The following is a 23,133-nucleotide window of genomic DNA, read 5'->3' on the forward strand; positions in this document are numbered from 1 at the left end:
TAGGTTAGTTAAATTGTTAGTATGGATTCAGTTTACATATTTGTGGTTGTGGGCTCATAATTTATATGTAGAATTACTTGCTAAAAGTTAATGTTGGAGGGGGAGAGATTAACCAAAGAATTTATATGCACATATGCACAACCCAAGGACACGAGCAATGGTGGGGAGAGGGTCTGGGGAGGGGGTGGGACAGGGTGGAATGGGTCATTGGGGAGAAAAAGGGACATCTGCAATATTAAAAAATATATATATATACAAAGGTCCCTACCATCATTGAGTTTTAGGCAGATCAGTGAATAAATAATAAATAAATAAATAAATAAATAAATAAATAAATAAAGTTAATGTAGTGAGACAAGAACCCTAAGCATCTTATTTTCCCATCATTGACTTCTAATAGTAAATCAAATTCATTATATTAAATATGTCTCTGTATTTCATCACTATAGAAATGGATACACTTCACATACCTTAAAAGGGGATACACGAAAAAAGAGACAATTGTTGCATTTCTGTTGCAAATTTTCAGCTTTCTGGGATATTTCACCTTGTGCTCAAGATCGACATCAAATATTTGCATTCCATTCTGTGATTCTTTCAGCACAAAGTAGAGGTGCCTTGAAATCCAGTCAATTGCAATAATTGTGATATCAGAAACCAGTGCATCTCGGAAAATCTTAAATCAGGTAGAAAACACAGCCAAGGAGATAGTGGTCATTTCTGTCAGATTTGAGGAGTTTTCTGTATCCACTCATATTACGTATTTCCTGCACTTCTCTTTTGTAATCCAAAACCTCAAGAACTGGATGGTGTGCCACCGCGGGCCTCTTCCCTGGGCGATTTCAACTACCGTGGCTTCAACTGTAATCCATAAACCAGAGCTACAAATCCACATCTCAGGCAAGATCCCTCACTGAGTTCCTGATTCAAATATTAAACTGCCTACTAACCACACGTGAGTGATCCCCGGAAATAGAGTTCATCACTCTGGGCCCCAAACCCCCTCCTCTCCTACCCTTCCATGTTTATAGATTCCCAGTGCTCACCCAAGGAGCACTCCCACCCGCTGTGGTCTATCCTTGTGGTCTTCCTACCATTACTACCCCCTGGGAATTGGTCCCATTCTAAGTATCGGCCCAGCTTTGCCTCTCCTTTCTCACTTCACTGCGGCTCATGTCCTGCCTTCCCAGCTGGATTTCTGTGACAGCCTCCTAACCGTCTCAGACTTCACCTTCTTCCCTAAGTCATTATTCACACCGCTGACAGGTCTTTCTAAAACACAGCTCGATCATGGTAATGACCCGCTGATTTCTTTAATGCCTTGCTGTTGGCTCCGAGATTAACACTCGGCTCCTTAGTACAGTAAAGGGAGGCCCATTGTCTGCAGGCTCCTGCCCCCCTCCAGCTCATCCACCCGCCTTTCACTCCGCCCTCCCCTCTGTCTCCACTCTAAGCTCCTTCTATTCTAGCTCCCTGAACATGCGATGGCCCTCGCTTCCCTGGCTTTGCATTTGCTGCTTCCTCAGCTTTTCCCCGCCTTCACCTGGTTCATCTTCGCACCCAAGATGTCTTTCTGTCCTACCACAAGCGACCTGGACTGAACACCCATTCTCTGATCCCGCGGCACCCTGCGCTCAGCACGGCGCTGACGCCGTGTTCTGCCTGCCTTCTCCACTGTCAGACATTCGCTGAATGCCTGCCACACGCCGGGCATTGTGCTACGTGCCTTACGTGCATTGTCGCATTTGATCTTCACAGGAATCCTAGGATGGGCTGTTACGTAACCATAGCCATTAAATAACTTGCTGATGGTCACAGATCCAGGCAGTGGTGGAGTCCGAGTTAGATTCTAGGTGGTCAGATTCCAAAGCTCACCCTCTACACACTGTGCACTACTGTCTCCCTAGCGTTAGACCCCTACTAGACTGGGCTTGTTTAAGGACGATGAATTTTCTTCTTTAGCATTATTCCGGGGACTAACACAGTGCCTTAAACCCAACAACTGTTTCTGCTAAATTAATCCTGAATGACATTTGCCAAAAACCTAACCTGAGCTCATCTGTGACTAAGTAGTTATAGGGCATCTGCCCTTTTCAACCACTCTAATCTCAGTGGCTCAACCACAGGCCAGTCATTTTAATTTCAGGGCAGTGTGATATGCAAATGCTCTACTTCCTTCCTTTCACAACTCCACCGAAAGCCCTTTAATAACAGCCTTGATAGTTAACACCCTTCGTTCCCAAAGAGTGACACAGCGATGTACCTCAGAGCTGGACAGATTGTGCATGTTCAGAAGGAAGAGCGCGCCTCCCTGGGCATAGTACCCCCTTGCGTTGTCAGCTGTGTATCCCATGGCGCTGACGTCTCTTTCTGCCGAAAACATCCATACAACTTTATTTTGATCCATATCTAACAAAACTATCTTGTTGCCAAAAAGAGTTATGAGGTATGGAAATGGGTTGATTTCTGAAAACAAAACACAAGTAGGTAATATGTATGAGAAAAATAACTTGAGTTTACCTAGATCCCTTAACTCAATATTCGGTCGTTTTGAAATCCATAGGTTTCCTTTGGTCCATCTACTACACGAGTCTCAGTGGAGACAGGCTAAGCCTGGGCTTATTGAAGCGTGTTTAATGGGGATAAAAATCCATTACTTCACTTGACTTGAACTTCAGCTTAGAGACGGTGCTTATGTCCCTGAGAAAACCAAGGGTTAAAAACCTCTTTAAAACACGAACTGTTATTTACATGGGTTTCAGAAAGTACCTGATGTTTGGGTCTTTACCAAGTCAGAAAACGGGCCAGGTCCTTTGGATGTGAAGACTCGAACCTAAAGAGAGGGAAAAAAAAGATACAAAAAATTGCATTCCACGGTGTCCTCAGTGACAGTAATTAAGTTCTAAGACGAAGAAATTATTGAGTGTTTCCTTTCACACTCTTCATACACAGTATTAAATGTCTCAAACAGTTATTTACACCTAAGTATATAGCAGTAGCTTTTTCTTTCTCCTCTGATAGCTGTGACAGGTCAATGACCCAGACCCTCCGTGCTTATTTCCATTAGTAGCTCCACGCCCGGCCACCCAGACGACCCACCAGCAGTGACGTATTTGGTGGGAAGGACTCTGCAAGTTGGATGGTGGACGACCGCTTCTTACCCATGCAGCTTTGGAAATTCATCGACACACCCACGGGCCTGGCTTTTTCTTTCCCCAATAAAGAATGAGAATCTAATGCGATACTAAACATAAAATACCTACAGGGATAATGGCCTATGCATCAGAAAAGAATGGTTTTCCTGAATTTCAAAGCAAGAAAGTTGTCAAGACGTTCTTTACCCTCTCTCCTTTGTATCTTTGCGGCCACTCGACCTCTGTGGCCACAGTTTGTTTGCCTCAAATTATTGACAGGGTGGCAGAATTCTTAACCTGGTCCCTTAACCAGCTTTGTGTTTGCACTGTTAAGACACCCCCCCCCCCCATGTCCCCGTTTTCACTCTCATACCTGGAAGGCAACGATGTGCCCGGGACTCACGCCCTCAAGTTGAAAAGACATCACTGAGGGAGTGACATTGACAGCAACCCAGTCTTCAGATGTTTTGTTGGTGTCACTTGGGTTGGATATTTGATAGAAAATTTCAGATCTTGTTAACACACCATTTTCACACTTAGGCTTATTCCACCTAAATTCCACCACAACTTCATTCTTGCTGTGGTATTTTCCACTTGGTAATATAAATATCCTGGGATTCTCCGGTGCCGACGGAACTGAAAGGCAAAGACACAGACGGGGAAGAAAAGATAGAAGGTTGACTTTTACCATTCATGATGAGAGTATGGAGCAACTTAGTAATAAATATTTCTCATTCCAGATAGTTGAGGTATATCTATCTTGTTCTTAAATATCTTCAGGGGAGACTATTCCATAGATTTCTTCAGGAACCTCTTAATATTTCAGCAAACCAAATCCCTCTTACTACCACTTAGGTACAGCTTCTTGTCTGTGGCCTGTATACAGAGAAGGTGATCGATTCTCCTTATAAAGTACAGTCTTTACTCTCATCCTCACAGAGTGGTTTAGTTTAAGCTGGAGGTAGAAATGGCAGTCACAGGAAAGAGGGCAGTAACTCTATCTAGTAACTTCAGCCAATTCAGGGCATAAAATACAACATATCAGGGATCTTAGGCCCTCTTACCTTGAAGTCTCCCAGGAGGCAGGATGTACCCCAAGACTATGATTTGAGAGTTGTCATTTAGTCTAGAGCCAAACCAAGCAATTTACCCTTGCTCAGTCATTTAATTAATTTCTCTCTCTCTTAATCAAGAGAAATTTTTCTGCCTGATTTTCAATTCATTCCATCTAATACATGCTTCTTCTTTCTTCAGAGTCTTCCACAATGTTCCCTCCCACTCCCCTCTCCAACCACATTGCTTCTTAATGTTCAACACTCACGTTGTTATCCAATCTCCAGGCCTTCTTACATGGCACTCACATGGGAATATGGGACACGCCTCTTGCTTCATTCCTCAGGGCCCAGCTAGAATTTTCACTCCCTGAAGGACTTCCCTGGCCATATCAGTACATACATATTGCTCTCTCTCAAGTATGTTGAGGCAGCTTGATATAGGTGAAGATTTAGTAGCCTTGCCTGCTTACTCCGTGCCGTCGCTACTCAGTCATCACTGTCTTATTTCTATTATCATTAGCAGAATATGTTTCTCTACTTACTTTATAAGCTCTATCTTCTTCTTATTTCTTGTTAAGTCCCTCCAACACTAATATAGGACTGGTGCACAGTAAGTGCTTGGTAAGTATTTGTTGATTTGAATAATTTCCTGACTATATTGTAAATTTCCTGATGGCAAAGGCCAAATCTGATCAGTCTTTCTTATTGCCCTCAACATCCGACAGAGTGCTGATGACCCAGCCCTCACTACACCCCCTGATGGGTGCAGTCAAGTCCATTTCCACAGGAGAACACAACCAAGGACGACAACCCAACACAATCTCAAAGATAGCGCACCTGACCCGAATGCTAACTGCTCCACAACCTGCCCAAGCTCCACTATGTTCCTGTTATGAGACTCATGGAAAAGTATTGTTGAAAGAATTTTAACAGAAAAAAAAAAAAATTACAATGGATGACCCTGCTTATCGAGCTCTTACTGTCTGCTAAGTCCTGTGCTAGGCAGTTCATATAAATTAAGTCAATATGATGCTATCATTTGCCAACATTTGCAAAAATGACTGAATGGAGATTTGATGAAACTATAGTGAAAAGCCCAGATTAAGTCACTTACTGGCGATTTTGCTTTGGGCAACCACTGAGCTTCTGTTTTCTCCTTTTCGTAATGAAGATAAAATCACTGTCTACCTACCTCAGAGCTGTGCAAGGATCAAATGAAGTGATGAAATGATGTTTCTGACACATGGGAGTATGTAATAAATGTTTAATAAAGACGGAGTGATACACATAAATATGCTTTTTACACTTGAAAGTGATAGACACATGTAAAGATATGGCTAGTATCCATTTTTAAATATATTCCAAAGAAAAACATTAAATCTAGACATCAGTCATTCGCCTGTGGAAGATTCTGAGTTACCTTCTACGAGAACATCTCCCTACGAGCCTGCCTTCCACAGAACTCTCTCTGCTTAAATGCCCATTTTCCTTACAAAGCATTTCATATATTTCCTGAAACATGTTTCCACGTCTTGTGTATCATTACAATCAAGTGAAATAGTTTTTTAAAAATCTCTGAAATATGCTTTTGGAATAAATTATGCAGATTTATTTTAATGGCGCTATGCTAATCTCCAAAAACTAATTGAAAAGGTATTGAATCTAAACACACCTACAAAAGTTATTCTTAAAAATTATTAACTATCCATTCTAGATCATGCAAAGTAAGATTCTTCCTTTTTATTTTTTAAAGATTTTAACCCCTGTACCTGTTTCAGGTGCTCGAAGTGACAGAGATGTTTTGGGGCCCTTTCCCCAGTAGGTGTAAGGAATGACAGAGAGATTAAACAAGGCATAAGGCTCCAGACCTTCCACAGTAAATACAGGCAAAGGCTGTTGTTCACTAGCCAGGAACTAAAAATAAGCACAAAACATTATTTTCTTGGGGAGAGATTCATAAAATCTTTTATTCCAACTTAACTAAAAATTCCAAACTTTGGTTCACATGTAAAGTCAAACCTTGCAATTTTGGAAATGCTGATGTTGGGAAGTTCCAGTTAAAGAGTCTAACACTTTGGGCAGCTGTTAGCACTAATCACAAAGCAGCCAGAGACTGGCTGTAGACAAAGGATCTCAGGAATAATCCTGACGACAGATGCTAATGGAACAACCAAGGAGATGGACTTGGCTGGGTGAAGAAGGCACAGATCAGTGCAGGCAGGGCTGATGCAGACGGTAAGGTCTGCTTGAGAAATGGAAGCTACTAGAACCAAGGCCATACCTTAGAAGGAGCGCTGAACTCCACACTGTAGAAAATGACACCCCAATCTACTGCCGGGACAGCATTCCACAGGACTCGAAAACTTGAAGCATTTCCTTCCATCCTAAATGAAGACTCTTGAACGGAATCTGGGATCACCTTGGGGGTAAAGGAGAAGTTCCCTGGGAGGAGATGAAAAAAAAGAACAGAGGGAGAAAGAATTTAGGGTTATCGATCCTCACAGAAAACTTGGAAAATTAATAGTAATTACTAATAGTACCAAAAAATGTCCTTTCTTTTAATATGTCCTGAAAATAATTTTTTTCTTGACCATTGCCAGCTGTACATTTGAATTAAGAGTAAACTGACTATAAGCAAACCAACAGAAACGACTAAAGCCTTTTTCCTCTTAAAACATAATTCTTAAGAAAAAAATCCCGACCTGAACATTTATTTAACAGGAAGTATGGGGGAGCGAGGGTAAACAGGATAAGACTGTGTACCTGGCAGAGGTTTGAGGGACGTCTGAATAATGGTGAACTGATTAAATTTGGCCGGTTCCAAAACAGAGACACTAGTTCGCTGACCTATTTCTTGAGCAGTTATAATCTTAAAGCCATTGATCCAGAAGAGCCGGCCACTGTAGTAGGTCAGGGCACTCTGGGAGATTTCTGAGGTGCTCCAGGCCGCAAACTCTGTGATGGTCGTCTCCCCAGCACTGTGAAGGGACACCCATTAGTGCTGTGCCTGGAGGGGGGAAGGGCTGGCACCGTCAGGGGCTGGGGGAAACGTGTGTTTGTGCGTAGGAAACAGAGAAAATACCCTGCAACAGTAATGGGCATCATTCTCAGGTTAGCCTTAAGATGATTTTTACAGTGTTCTTACAGTAACCCTAAAGCAAGTTTTCTAGGGCCTTTCTTATTAATGTGATACTGCAGTGGCCAGAGCGCCACACAGGTGTTAGAGACCTGTGATTCCTGGGCACAGCCTACACCAGAGGCCCAGCCCTCTGACGGTGGCTCGGCTGAGAGGTGCCGGCCTCGCTCCTGGTGGTTTCCTTGCTTCGTTACCTTACCTGTGTGGTCCTTTCTCTGTACCAGTCACAGCTCTCTGGTGCTTCAATCACACCTACCAGCTTCTATAGCTTAGTCAGAATGCTTCCTTTCAGAATAGGGAATTCAAGTAAACAGACTGTTTTTTATTTTTTAATTTTTATTATTATTTTTTTTATTTTATTTTTGTTTAAAATATTACAGATGTCCCTTTTTCTTGCCTTTAGAGTTTTTTCTCAATGACAGGGAATTTTACAAGGTTGTTTTGTTTTTTTTACCCCATCACAGTGTTCAACATATTCTGCTGTAATTACTGTTGTTTACAGACCTATCTTTCCCCACAAGCACAACGCCTGCAACTGAGTGGATAATAGTAACTGTCTAATGAAAGCATGAATTCTCATGCCTTCTCCTTCACAACTGAGGGGCAAGTCAGTCTCTTCTCAATCAACTGCCTTCGAGGGACGTTACCTACCCCTGCGCCCGGAGAACGGCTGTGTACAGGTGAATGCACTGACTGTCTTGGACCAACCAATACAGGAGCCCATCGCCGAGGTCTAAGGTTAGAGCGATTACCTAAACAGAACATAAGGTAAGGAGACAAATCGAATACTCATCTGAAGGATAGCTTTGTGAGCAAGTCACACTGAAGCTACAGATTTCTCTTTAAGATCCTCTTTGGAATAATAAACTCAGTGTTGTTTTTCACCTTTCACTGAATATAAGTATGCCTATTTCAATGTAGTTTGCATCTAAGTGTACTGGTTTCCTAAAAATCTTCAAAAGGCAGGGACTATTACTTCTGTATACTTACCTCCAGCATCACCTGGGAACTTGTAACTACAAATTCTCAACCACACTCCAGGTCCTACTGAATCAGGAGCTTGGAGCCTCTGTGTCATGTCAAGCCTCGCCTAAAGCAAGCCATAACTTTGGACTCTCCAGCCACATAAGCCAATGAATTTCATTGTTTAAATCAGTTGCTCTCAAACACTGCTGCACATTAGAATCACCTGTGGAGTTCTCTAAATGTCTCAATTCCCAGGTTGCATCCTATTAAAGTATGGTCTCTGGAGATGAGTCCCCTGCATGTTCGCTAACACCCCACATAATTCCAATGTATCACCAAGTTTGAGAAACAATGGTTTAAACCATTTTAAATTGTATCTTCTGTTCATTATAACCAAAACCACCCTGACACATTTTAAAAATATAATACACAGAGTTTTTATGTGTTATAACTGGATAAAGTCATATATATATAAAGTCCTATTTCTAGCTGACATCTGAAAACCACTTCTTACTACTCTCTCTTTGACTTCTTGTTACCATCCTGTCTTAGTTTTATGCCCAATTGTCTAGAAGAGGCCTGAGGAAAGTGTTTCTCCTATGGACTAGGCTGCGTGAGATACAAATTACAATCTAAGAGATCTTTCTTGCTTTCTTTGGCTTTATAGGTATTCTTCAAACAAGCTGAGATTGCCCGAGTCTGACCTCAGAGTAGTGGGTTCTCCCTATGGTAGCCTAGGCACTGAGAGGTATCAGACAGGATTAAGGCCGATGACCATATTTTTAGCATCACACAAATACTGTAAATTTTTCTACAAATAACTGTCTCACTATTTTATCAGAACTGTTGATTGCAAAGTATTTTATGACTCCGTGATAAATCTGTGACTAACATTCAGGACAGTGACATGGAGAGAACTTTGCCTGGTGCAAAATGCGTTGCCTTCAAAACGCCCAGTAGCATTAATGGAGGCAGATGGATAAGACATCACACCGTGGACCAGAACACGGGTTTCACAGGCAGCAGCAACACTCACCGCCTTTGACAGGGTTTGAGTAGGAGTTTAAAGAAAGGTGTATATCACCAAGCATGCTGAGAAATCTAAGATCTACTCATTTATGGAAAAGTCCCAGGGCCACTCCGGAGCTTTCCTCAGTGGAAACAGCTCCAACAACCAGCTCAGAGCCGTGGAGAAATTACTGACAAAGCCCCAGGGATAGGAAGTTACTCTTGAGATATTACCTTTAATATGTTTTTACAAAAATAAAAGTGCTCTCCCCAAACATTTATTATTGAGACATAAAAAATACTTTCTTTGTATTCAAACTCAAGCAGCTCCAAAATTTTTTTTTTGGATAGGAATGATTAATTTCTGGATATGGTGTGTAAATATCTATTTCTTTTAAATATCTATGTTACAGTTTCTATATGCACATCAGGTCCCTTTAAATGTCTTGTGAATTATTATTCATATATCCTATGAAACTGAGGATCAACTGACTCAATAATTTGTTTCTTTGTTTATAAATGACTTGATATATCTGTATTGTGCATATTTTACTTCCATTAACAAAAAAACTTTAAACATTTTAAAAATTTAAGAAATATCCTAGATAGAAAGAGTATGAATGATTTATTTCTTCTTCATGCTTTTCTGTAATTTCTAAATTTCCTACAGTAGACATATATTACTATTATAATCAGAAAAAACAAAATGCAGAAATTTAGATGGATACATAGAAGGTAGCTAAACAGGATCAAGAAAACTAGGCACTGATTCTAGAAACTGAGAAAGTAAAAATAATATTTGTTTTAGAAATATTCCTGTATCAGGTTGTTATTTAGGCTGAGTTACAATAATAAGAGCTTAACTATTAAGCAGTTACCATGTGTTTAGAACTATTTTCATTACTTCCCATGAATTATCTCATTTAATCTTTGCAACAAGCCTGAGTGGTAACTGAGAATAATTGTTAATATTCCCATTATTCAGATAAGAAAATACACAGAGAGAAGTCAAATAATTTGCCTATGGGTCAGACAGTTTCTAGAGCAGTCAACTTCCAAAACTGATCAAAAATAAAGAACACCTAATTACTACCCAACAAGTTTAAATATACTCAACAGAATTCATGAGTCTATAAAAACAATGAGAAAATAAAACGCTTTTAAGTGTGGACCATTCGAGGTAAGGCAAACTACAAACATTTCCGTGTTATATTTTAAATTTTTAAACTAAACACGTATGACAATTAAATAAAAGTTAGAGAATTTTGCTTACACCAAGATCTTACTGTAACAATATTTCCTTTCAGATTCTACCTTAACCACCCACAATAAGCAGAAACAGTACTATCATAACTACAACGGCACTATTCAGAATTATTAAATAATCAGATTTTATTTCTAACTTGTCACCTTTTTCCCAGAAAACCAGGGCTGTGCCTGCAGTATAAGGGAGCTTTCTCCATTCAGCCTGGTGCTTTCAACTGAGTACAGTGTGGTCCAGTAGAGATATCCACCAACCGAATCCACCGCCATGTCGTTGACCAGCAGCTTCACATGCGTCACTATGTCTGTGTGTCCTGTCAACACAGACTGCCTTTGTATCTATAAAACATAATCACATGATCAGTTAATGATTTTCAAATGACATCATGATTTCTTTTTTCTTTTTTTAAAAATCTTTATTGATTTGAGAGAGAGGAAGGAAGAGGGAGAGAGAGAGAAACATCAATGATGAGAGTCATTGATCGGCTGCCTCCTGCACGCCCCCTGCTGGGCATCGGGCCCGAAACCTGGGCCTGTGCCCTGACCGGGAATCAAACCGTGACCTCCTGGATCCTAGGTCGATGCTCATCTGCTGAGCCGCGCCGGCTGGGCTGACGACATGATTTCTGAATAGTTTACTGCAGTCATTATTACATGGCTGCTTTTATCCATTCATTTTTCAACCACGAATATGTATTGGCAGTATGTGCTGGGCAGTGTGCTAAACCTTGTAAACATAATAGCCACAGTTCTTGCCCTCATGGAGCTTAAAGACAAATATTAAATAAAGAATAGCAATGGTAGGACACTAGTATGAAAAAAAAATCATGAAAATAACATTCAAGTCACTGATGTGCATGGGCATTGCCAGGCTTTAACTTACCACGTATGTCTTTCCAGCCCAGTAGAGAAAGTGACCCAGCCACTCATAAGCTAAGGCCCCTGCTCCCACGATGTTGGATATGTGATAATTCTCTGAGATGTCCGTCCCATTCAGCAGCAACACATAAACATCCCCTTTCATGTCACTGTAGTAGAGGCTGTTGTTATACCAATCCATGTCTCAAAACAAAGTGAATTGGCAGCAGTTATTTTTTTATGTGCTGACATAAGCATAGCAAGTCAAGAAATCACACATGCCCCTGAATCTAATTATAAAGTATATGCTAACATAGATGGTTACTAGAACTTCAGGGATTGGTCAAGAATATTTCAATAATATTATCCCAAAATCTTTACCCCTGGAACTAGAGAGAGGAACTAATATTCATTAAGCATCTCTTCTTTCCTGAACTTGGTCCAAGGCACTTCTACATATTTCACTTAATTCTTAAAACAAAGCTATGAAATAGGAATTATCCCCATTTTTGACATGGAAAACCTGAGACTCAGAGAGATTATCTATTCTGCCTGAGATCTCACAGGTGCAAAGAGGGGGAGCCAAGATTCAAGCCAACTCCAAAGCAGCCTTTCCATTAGTGCCACACTATCTCCTAAGCCCAACTCCTTTGTTGGTCAGAAATGCTGTTGTACTTTTAATGGCCAACCAAATAGACTGAATAATTAGATAATTATAGAAGATGCCATCTTCTGGCAAGGTCACTATATATCGCCCTATGATGAAGACTTTTCTTCATTCTAATGTCTTCTGGCAAAATTACCTACTTGTTACTTAACGATACTATTCGTCAGGAAATTCTTATTCTTTATTTATATCTTCATGCAGCCTTTCCATGCTCCGGTCTTACAGCCAACTCACAATAAATTACCGAAGCATAGCTGTCTTAGTGGAACATGATAGGTTGTTACTGTGAGACAACATGGATAGATTAAAATACATGAGAAGGATATTGAAGCCTTCCTGAAATGGGCATAAATCAGTAAGTAACCTCACATTTTATGAAAGAATAAATAGCATCCCTACTTGAGAACTAACATTTTCTTAATACTACCACTGGCAGTATAGTTCAGTCAAGGTTTCCTCCTTTCATTATTGACCTAATACCAAAACACTCAATTCTTTTGATTTATTGAATAGCTTAGGAAGTCCAATGAGTAAAAACCTGTCATTCCAAGTGTAAAGGGACTTGGTATTTACCTGACACATTTCTTATATCAGAGGACAAGAATTCTCCTGGGCCAAAGCTATTTAATGGTTTACTCCAAAGCCCATCTTCTTTGACAGCCATGATAAATGGTGGTTCTGTAGCTATTTGATAAAAAAGAAAAAAAGAAAAACAGAAATTGAAAGAAATATCACAGAAAGCACACTTTTTTAGGCACACATCTTATACCCTAAGGTTTCCTTTATAAAGTAAAAGAATATCAACATTTTAAAAATACTGTGGAAGACTATGAACAATTGTATCAATTGTACCTGCTTAATAGAATTACATATCATATTAAACATACTTTCTGATTTTTATGTAAATATTTGAAATATGAAGAAAAATGTGTGGAGATATTGCCTCCATAGCAATGTCATGATCATGGCAGATTTTTTTTTTTTGCTTTGGCTATGGGTTGCCACAGTTCCATTCAGAGCACCCAGAAGCAACAGTGATAACAACAGCAGAATAAATGGTACAATTATCTTTCCATTTTCTTTCTGCCAAGAGGATGGAATTTAGTATAATTCACATCCCCATGACCTTCAGAGTTCAAGGAGTGCTATGGCTTAATAAACCATTAGAAAGGAGAAAACCATGAAGAAGTAAATTACATTGTTACCACAAACTATCTTGGAAAGTTTAAAATAGTGGGCTAGGCACATAATATCACACAATGCGTTATATGTTTTCCTAATTTCAGATAAACTCATACTCCAGAGATCATCACACCCTCATTCTAATTCCTTTACCACCTTGGAGTGATTAATTTTAGGGAACACAGGTAGTAATCCTTTTTTTGCCAGAATCACTCCCTAAATCAAGAATGTTTTCTCACCTGGCACCAGGGTAGTACCCACCGAGGGCTCTGACCAAGGGCCTGGCCCCTTGGGAGAACTTGCTCTCACAGAAACCTCGTATTTTGTAGCACTCTGCAGCTCGGGGACATTAAGCACCGTCCCACTTATGTTAGAGAATACACGAGTGGTTTCAGGGAAGTCTTGGGTTGATATTTTCACTTCGTAAGTCCAGTTCTGCCAGGCGGAAGGGCCTAATCAGAAGAGTTATCCAATATTATTGGCCAGGATGACATCAGCAAGGGCAAACAAAAGACTCAGTAAATTCATCTACAGCCTCACCTTGATGGGAGGGTAGCTGAGCAGCAATACCTGTTCCCCACTAATCATTAGGGTTAGTTTGACAGCATGTCTAGAACAGTGTCCATTCTACCCACGCCACTCGTTTTGCTTATTGATGGAGAAATTATCCCCAACAAATCAGAGGACACTGTTCCCCTGTCAAAGCTGTGTGCTTGGCTGCAGAGACTTGTCAGAGGGGTGCTCTCTCACACCTCCAGGTGGAACCAGGCTCCTAACAAACTGCTTTGTGGTGAATCTCTAATATAATCCCCCGTGCTTGCAGAGCACCTTCCTTCCAGAAGCCAAACAATACAAAATAATTTGCCTATTCTTTTCAGCTGTCTATGAGATATACATCAAGCAGGCATAATTAATCTTGTCTTAAAGTAGAAAATAAACAATGTTTGCCAAATAGTCTAGGAGACCAGGGGTTGGCAAACTACAGTGCTGGGGCCAAATATAACCCACTGCCTGTTTTGTATAAATCAAGTTGTATTGGAACACAGCCACAGCTACTCATTTACATATTATTTATGGCTGTTTCCACACTACAAAGGCAGTGTTGAGTAGCTATATTAGAGACCGTATGACCTCAGAGCTGAAATATTTACTGTCTGGTCCTTCATTTAAAGAAAAAGTTTGCTGACGTCTGTGCTAGGTGTTCTACTTATGCATCTTAATTTAATCTGCATGACAATCCCGTAGAAAGTCATATTGAGTATCCTCATTTTCCAGTAGTGGAAATTGATGCATGGACTTGTTAAGTAACTTGCCCAGGGTCATTCTGTTAATAAATGGCAAGACCCGCCTTTGCAGACTGGCTCCAGAGCCCACCTACTTACCCACCACACAGACTGCCTCTCCAGAGACAGAAGTTCATGATGGACACAAAATCTCAACCCAAGCACTCTATCCCCCTGGCTAATATTTACTCGGACTAGAATGTCAGTGCCTGGCTCCTAATAGACACTCAATAAATGTTTGAACCAGTCTGTTGGGATAGAAGTGGAAAATATAGAGAGCCTCCCAATATAAAACTAATAAATGCAGAATAAACATGTAAAAACTTTTTTGAACTAAGTAGCACTTGTGGTTGATGAATGAATAATCACTTATGAGTTCTCAAAACTGAGTGAGAGTGTCGAGCAGTTCAGGCTTTCTTTCCTTTCCCCAGGGAGGCCATAGGGGCGCTGGGGAGGGGGCACTCACTGGCTCCGATGGCGAGGGCCGGCGGCCTCCACTGAGCCAGGGCCTGGTGGGAGCCAAACAGCACCGAGAGCTGCTGCGGGCGGGCCGGCAGGGGGTACGGCTGGGTGTACGTGCTAAGGATGACCAAGTTCCCAAAGCCAAACTCTTCTATGTGTGTCAGGTCGCATCCCACGATGAACTCATTGAAAGACAGAGCGTCCTGCTGGAAAACCGCCTTGCCATCCGTGACAAGGAAGTCATCGTTTTCACAGGCAAAGCTCCTCACGTCGGCAAAGGGCACATGAGGCAGGACCAGGTGGGAAGCAGAGCCATCCAGAAATGTTGACATGAAGACTCGGGTGGTGTCATTGAAGTAAACGATTCGCTTGGACTGTGGCTTTATTGCAAAGTCCTTTAGTGAGCGACTCTCCACGATACGCACGGCCTCCGAGCCCCGACCCGACGGCACCAGGAGATCTGCTCTATAAATGCCGTCTCGCAGGAGATAGAAGACATACCTGAGCGGGGACACGAGGGGCATATGAATCACCTCCTCAGCCCACTGCTTTATCAGCTGTGCAATCAGAATTAATAAGTCACTGCTATCTCCAGAGTTAATAAGTGCAGGGCTTCCCAAGGGGCAAAAGAGTAAAGATATGTACTAAAGGTACACTATTCTTTTAAGTTAGAAGTTGAAACACTGGAAAATGTCAGCCTCATTTATAATGCTCAGCATCCTCAGTATTATACAGGACTTTTTAGAATCATAGAATTTAAAAACAAAAAGGGTCTTTAAAGGTTTTCTAAATGGAACCTACTCTTAAAGGAAAGCATATCATATAATGGTTACACAGCGAAACATGTTATTTGTTATAAAATACTTTTCTCCAAAAAACCCCACATATTTTTAAGTCTAGTTCTGTCAATAAATTTCCCATGCATTGTAAATGATAAAATGGAAGAAAGCAAAAACATTTCAAGCATTTTTTTTAAAACTTGTTATTATTTTACCATAAATACATATTTAGCAAACTACTTTGCATTTTGTAGTAGACTAAGCTTTTTAAAATATTTACTATTGAAGCAACAGGGTTACCACTCTACAAATCATGAAGAAATACCACACAAATGAGCAAAACAGCCAAGAAGAACCACCTAGTAATCAGAAGAAAGGAGCCAATGGAAGAATTTTGAAAAAACACATAATTTGGAGCCAGACATCAAGGTAGTGATGCTGGTGAATTTTTAATAATGAAAAAGGAAACACTGATGAAACATTTCATTGATAATCAAATCTGTCAGAATTTTAACTAAAGCATAAAACTAATAATTAGAATGTAGCTAATTTTGGACTTGTGGTCATGGCGACAGATGCTGACAACAGTGTACCTTTGCTTAGTAAATCTTTCTTATCACAAACCCATGGATTGGCAGGATTCGAACTCTCATCACCGCTGTCAAATCATCGACCTCGTCCTGTTCAGTCCCACTCTTGTCGTCCGGAAGACTATTCCAAACCTTTATCAACACGCGCAAGACCCTGCGCTAGAACATTCCCTGAGATATAAACTCCATGTTGAGATAGGAACCTATGTTCTTGAGCTTAAGGGGGAGTTGTGGCAGGCAGAAAGCAGAAGTGACTTCATCTTAACTCCCTGCTTTTGTTTCCCAAATTCAAATTGTTAAGGGAGTTTGGAGGGGCCTCAGAGTAGACAGAAGGAAAAAGATATGGGGCGATGATTACAGTTCTTATACTGAAGCCAGGAGAAGAGCATGTTTCTTTCTTTTCTTAAAAAAATATATCTTTTATTGATTTCAGAGAGAGGAAGGGAGAGAGAGAGAGAGAGAGAGAGAGAAACATCAATAATGAGAGAGTCATTGATCGGCTGCCTCCTGCACGCCAACAGGGGATCAGGCCTGCAACGAGGCACGTGCCCTGACCGGGAATTGAACCCCCATCTCCTGGGTCCTAGGTCGATGCTCAACCGCTGAGCCATGCCTGGCTGGGCAGAAGAGCCTGTTTCTAATGTTCATTGCCATTTGGTGGGGGAAAGAAAAAGAAAAAAAAGATGCGTAGGGCTGGGGTGCGGGAGGAAGAACACAGAGGTAAGAGGACGAGGCGGGGAAGGGGGGAAGGGAAAAGGTCTATGGTAAGTACAGGCCCAGTGAGCTAATAATTCCATGGTGCGAAACAACAGCATGAAGGAAACCATGTTTAATAGCAGGAGAACCAACTATCTCACGTCCCTGGGGAGATGATTAGGAGACAGGCCCTGGGGCAGGAAGTCACATACTGGTTTCATCCCCAAATAGCTGTGTGGTCTTGGGCAATTACTAAGTCACCCTGTTCTTTGCTTTCCTATTTATAAAATTAGGATATTAAAAGCACCTACATCAGAGGGGCTGAGCAAGGGTTAAATGAACTATTGAAGTAATGCGCTTGAAACCACATATTAAGTGACTAATAACTATTAATTATCATTATTATTCCTAGCCACATTTCAAAACCTAAGCACAAATCAATCTTAAATTTATGGAAAAAATAGCCACCAAAGACCTTGCTGAGATGCATTTTGAGAAACTGATTTAAGTTCATTATCCTCAGAATGAGTAGTATTGTGTAATTGCCAGCAACAAAGGTACACTTCATAGGATTTTAGACTTCTACAAATGAGGAAAATAAGACCCAGAGTCCAAAGGATGCCCTACATTGCAGGGTTTTAAATTTTTTTCTATAATTCAGTAATTCTTTTAAACCTAAGGTATTAAAATAAATATCTAGTAAATTATGAATTAATATGACTAGAAAGGCTTGATTTTAAATCAATAATGAGCAATCTTTTATTCAGGAAGGTCGTTTTGTGAAAAATAAAAGGTATTATGGACTGTTGTTGTTTTTTCATTCAAAATGAAAATAACTTTATTCCTATAGGAAAGAAAAAGTGTTTAATCTTACAAACATTGGCTTGCTTATTAGATACTAACCTATAATTATCTGGTCTTTGTTAGGAAATAAACTACAAGGTAACTTCCTATGTTTTCATTCCACACATTTATGTGCGTTTGGAGATCACAAAATACATTCACAGTGAACATGTCATTTTAGCCTCACAATAACCCAGAGGGGTATTGTCATCTCCATATGGATGGATTAAATAAAGGTCATAGAATGAAGTTATGTGCTGGAGGCGCTATTGCAATTTAACAGCACAACTGAACTAAAATGTGTCCACTTCATTTGTAGCAAAGGGAAAAATAGTTATTTGTAATGGAAAAGTTTTACTTGCCATTAACCATCCATTCTTGTCTCCTAGGAATTCTTGATCAGCCTCTTGATAGATTTAAGAACCAGACCAGAGAAATTAACTGGTGCTGAGTTGCTCAGCAAAAGAAATGGTACAATGAAAGGAGGAAATAGAGCAGGAAGGGCTTCTTTGAGGGGGCAATGAGACCCTGAGTTGCACCATAAAATAGTGAGAGTACTTAGAACTCAGGTCTCTGAGTCCCAGACAAGAGGTCTTTCACATATACCCATATTTTACTGTGAATGAGAAAGGGAAAACTACCTAACTAGTGAAGCTGTGGATCAAGTCTGAAAGAAACTCCCTCCTGGCCCTATAGAATAAACACTTTACCTGGATTCATTTAAATTTGAGATAAGATACATAGATTGACCCATCTGGTACTGTGATGCTTTATTAGCAAGCCAGTTTCCCAAAGTTTCTTGCCAATTCATACTTACAAGGCTAACCCACTTACCCATTGTATGAATCAGCCACAATTTTTTGAGGTGCAGTAATTGAGGGAGGAGTGATTTCCTCAATGTTTGAGCAGTTTTCTAAGTCACAGACATAAGCCTAGGGAATCAAAATTTCATCAGTAGGATTAGTGTCTGTCTGTACGCAGTTTGGCCGAATATTTCCTGAGCATCTGTTCTATGCTTGGAATTGTGCAGGTCACTGAGCACTTTCTGAAAACATGGAAATGCCCTTAAAAGTCAGTTTTACATCCTGTAATGTAATGATTTCATATCCTGTTGGCATCAATGAAATACAAGTACCTGTCTTAGGAAGGCACTCAACTATGTTTAATAGTTACGCCCATCCAAGTTTATGGATTTCCAACCATATGGACTGCGATAAGCCTGCCGTTTTGAAGAAAGAAACTTGAAACACCTCAAGAGTGTTTTCTCACCCAGCCGGACGTGGCTCAGCGGTTGAGCATTGACCTAGGATCCAGGAGATTGCAGTTCAGTTCCTGGCCAAGGCACATGCCCGGCTTGCAGGCTGGATCCCCAGTCAGGGGCATGCAGGAGGCAGCTGATCAATGACGATTCTGTCATCATTGATGTTTCTATCTCTCTCTCCCTCTCCCTTCCTCTCTCTGAAATCAATAAAGAAAGATATATTTTAAAAAATAATAATAATAATTTTTTTTTAAAAAGACTGTGTCTTCTCAGATTTCAGTAATATTGGTTTTTGGAGACCTACTAAAGTTACCCCTGGTTATTATATAATTTAAATTTAAAATGCTTGCAGCTGATTTTGACCATGATGGGCAGTCCTACCCACTGATAAAACATGTACCACCACTATCTTATGGAAGATGAATTATCATTAGCATAAACTCATGGCTCTAAAAATCACAATAAAGATGATTTAATGGTAGGTCAAGATTAGTACTAGGTCAAGTCTAGACCTTCCTATAGGCCAGACCTATGATTCATTGCTAACCTAGTTTCTAAAACATAGTAAATAATCAATGAGTATTTATTGAATGAAAGAACTATGTTTACTTATGAATAAATATACCATAACATACATGTGAATATTAGTATCCGGTTATTGACTTTAAAGTCTCAGACTAACCTGCTCATCCATGATGAAATACATTCTCTGATAAAGCCAGTCTATGGAGATGGAAGAAATTAATCCTGAACCTCTGTAAAAAACTCTCAGGTCAGACACATCAGACATGTTGGAAGCCTCCTTTGCCCATATGAGAGATCCTCCAGAGAAATAAACAGCTTGCTGGTGGACATTAACTGATATTCCTAGAAGACCAGGTAAATACATGTGTGTTATTATATAGTGCCAGGCAAAAAACTTACCTAAAAGGTAACTTATTTCTTTAATTTTTAATAAAGAGATTAAAATAGAAGTCAATGTGGATCTTTCTTTTCACACTAAGGAAACATCTCCCTCTATTATACTGACCTGTAATATTAGGGTGTGTAGCATCTGACTGGAGGCACTGTGCTTCATCTACTAAATGTTTTAAAGATCTCTTTCTTAGAGAAGATTTTCTGGATAAAAAGAGCCACTGTTCCTCTTCTTGAACTAAAACAACAACACGATTTACGGAGAGACAACCCCAACGATATGCATATTGACACAAACAGATCAATGCCACCCTCCAAAGCAAGGGGACTAGCACTCGAAAGAGACTGGTCAGATTTTCTCTGAAGGCACTGGGGCATTTCAACTGTGGTATAAATCACATTAGTCTATGATTGGGGTAGGGAGTACAGAGTCAGTCAAGTGGGTGGTATGTGTGTGCGCCCCTAAATGCCCTCAAAATAACATCACATGGGCATCACTGTTCTCAAAGCCTTGCCCCTAGAGAAGGTCAGCTCCTTATGCGCAGCCACGAGAATTTGACTGCTTGTGGAGGTGGTCCAGCCGAGGCCGGGGAGCACTGTCACACAGCCCGCACACACAGAGACAGATGTTGGTTGTCTTCAATTTGTCCTCAACATCTCTCCCTTTGAGGCAGGAGACAAATCCTTGGAGAAAGGCAATTTGAGGACTGCAGAGCTCTGCTTGATGTCCTGCTCCATTGGAGACTGATGAAAGGTGTGCTGGTTGGTGAATGCTTTTAGGGCAATTAATAAATGTTATGCAATAATCACAGCAACGACAACCTTAAGCCCGCTCTATATTTGACTTGACCTTTGGACGTGTGTTTTGCATAGCAAAAATACCTCTCCTTTCCTAGAGCCTAGTAACAGCCAAAGAAAACAAAGGCTGGTGACAGGTGACATTCAATCCCCGCGGGCATAGGTGTGCGCAGTTAGGTAAGGGGCAGTAAGCCAGCAAATGGGACTTTAGCGAAAACAGACAGCAGGCTTCTAAAATTCTTAATCTCTGTGTTATTCAAAACTCTTTTACTAGTTCCCCGCAAATATTTCCGGTGCTTCTTAGAAAGCATTCTCATTTATTATTTTGCTCGCTTAGGTATCATGCAATAAGTATTCAGTCTCTCGAGGCAAATGTTAAAATGCCAAAGGCCAAAAAAAGGTACTTATAAAATAATAACAAAAGCTAATTTGGTAGACTGAATATACAAAATGGTAAAAAATTATTAAGTCCAGATATATTTGAAAACCTTAAGGAGACTGGAAGAAAAGATATCTGGTATATATTAAATGATGATACACAATATAAAATGGGGGTTAAGGCAGAAAGATTATATGTTATCCCTAAGTGTGTAAATGTGAGTCATAGTCACTAGTGATTTTACCTGAAACCAAGGATTTGCTTGAGGCCATTTTTTAAAATCCCTGAATGTTTTAATTTTTAAATTCCTAAATTTTAATGTGAATTCTTTCCATCTAACAACTTACTTCTATTTGTCAAACTGAAAGCTTACCAAGTACCAAAAAGACAGTGTCCATTTGAGTAGAAAAGGTGGGATCTGGATGAACACCAGATGACCCAGGACCTCTGAGATCTGAACCCACCCTTGCCACCCCAAGTTCTGTGTAACAGAAGAGCACCTTGGTCCATACCTGCTGGGGATGAAGTGGTAATACTAGATTCTGCTTCTGGCCCCTCACCAACTTCATTTACTGCTGCAATAGAAAACCTATTCCAAAGACAATTTGGAGAGATGTGTTTCACATGGCATGGTGTGAACAAGAGATAAAAATAGAAGGAGCAATACTGTGTTATTTGGGGGACAATGTGACAATGCATGTATCTAGTTACTTGGTGCCAGTGCTGGGCACTAAAATGACCATCAATCACATCCTTGTTTGCATTTCCCATAGAACAGCTCAGGGTCACAGAGGTCAAAAACTGAACTCTGCTATCTACATGACCCCCATTCCTACCCTAATTTAAAGGGTCTTAGTAAATGCTAGAGAAGCTAACAATAATAAAATAATAACCCTTAATGGTTAATAAAAAATACCATTAACAGAATTTCACCTCCTTACTTTTTTTATGTTGAATTAAACATCATGGTATTTATGATGTCTTTTATTAGCCCATATTTATAAGGATCCTCTGAATAGAATAGAAATACCTGAGAATGTTTCTGCTTAAGATGGTGATCTGGTAAGCATGCAAACTTGAGGAAAAACACAATACCTTCACCCCAACAGTACATATTCAATGGAACTCCTCAAAATACATTTAAACTATTTTTTAGCCACATTGCTTAAATAATTCTCACGCCTGCAGCCATGCCGGTTACATTTTCTTTACATCACTTAATTCTTACCTGTAGGTGGTATTTGGTAGAGTCGAGTAAAACTGGAAACTGGTTCTCTGTGTTCCTGAATCTAATTTTTGGTTTTTGCTGATCAGCCTTAAGTTATAACCCAAAATAGGCCCGCCTGGGAACTGGGGTGGATCCCAACTCACTTCCACGGTGTCAGGACTTGAGCTCTCAATATTTCTAATGAAAGGAGCAGTTTCGGGAACTAGAAGAGATAATGGTGACAGGATGAGCAGGAACATGTACAGAGCCTATGTTTTTAAATAGGATAGAAAACAATGTCCTGTTTTTTTGAAAAGTACATAAGTGAAATACTTTTATTAATATTCCAAATAAGTGATAGAGAGAAGGTGGTAAGATATCTATGAGCTACAACTCTTGATCCTAAATCTTACGAGTTAGCTACTTTCCCAAGGGACTCTTTCAAACGTTATTGTCCTCACTTCTACTTTATGGACTAGAATTAAATGCGGAACTATACAAATAGGATAAATATTCTAAGAAAAAGTTGTCAAAAATCTCCAGACTTAAAAGAACTGAATGTGGGATGAGACCAAGTCGGGAGGGAGAAGAGCATCTGTAACAAAACTGAGTCAATGATTAGCACTAGTTAAAAGAATTAAGTCCTGGGGC

At 40.2% G+C, this 23,133-nt stretch overlaps 1 protein-coding gene across 2 annotated transcripts in view; it reads right to left on the reverse strand.

The window, feature by feature from the left end:
- The window catches only part of ROS1 (ROS proto-oncogene 1, receptor tyrosine kinase), an 82,476-nt gene that overhangs the window by 43,369 nt on the left and 15,974 nt on the right, over window positions 1–23,133 (reverse strand). For both annotated transcript variants that reach the window (XM_081141371.1, XM_081141370.1), the window contains exons 8-25: window positions 22,504–22,705; window positions 21,788–21,864; window positions 20,214–20,336; window positions 19,866–20,050; window positions 18,757–18,854; window positions 15,019–15,515; window positions 13,509–13,721; window positions 12,661–12,771; window positions 11,446–11,624; window positions 10,710–10,901; window positions 7,977–8,077; window positions 6,953–7,167; window positions 6,471–6,631; window positions 5,959–6,103; window positions 3,508–3,770; window positions 2,770–2,833; window positions 2,264–2,466; window positions 471–676 (exon numbers count right to left, since the gene is read on the reverse strand). In XM_081141371.1, coding sequence (XP_080997497.1) covers window positions 471–676; window positions 2,264–2,466; window positions 2,770–2,833; window positions 3,508–3,770; window positions 5,959–6,103; window positions 6,471–6,631; window positions 6,953–7,167; window positions 7,977–8,077; window positions 10,710–10,901; window positions 11,446–11,624; window positions 12,661–12,771; window positions 13,509–13,721; window positions 15,019–15,515; window positions 18,757–18,854; window positions 19,866–20,050; window positions 20,214–20,336; window positions 21,788–21,864; window positions 22,504–22,705 — 3,235 coding nt within the window. The remainder of the gene's footprint in view (window positions 1–470; window positions 677–2,263; window positions 2,467–2,769; window positions 2,834–3,507; window positions 3,771–5,958; window positions 6,104–6,470; window positions 6,632–6,952; window positions 7,168–7,976; window positions 8,078–10,709; window positions 10,902–11,445; window positions 11,625–12,660; window positions 12,772–13,508; window positions 13,722–15,018; window positions 15,516–18,756; window positions 18,855–19,865; window positions 20,051–20,213; window positions 20,337–21,787; window positions 21,865–22,503; window positions 22,706–23,133) is intronic.

The sequence above is a fragment of the Miniopterus schreibersii genome (genome assembly GCF_964146895.1).
Source record: "Miniopterus schreibersii genome assembly, chromosome: 6".
Lineage (NCBI taxonomy): Eukaryota > Metazoa > Chordata > Mammalia > Chiroptera > Miniopteridae > Miniopterus > Miniopterus schreibersii.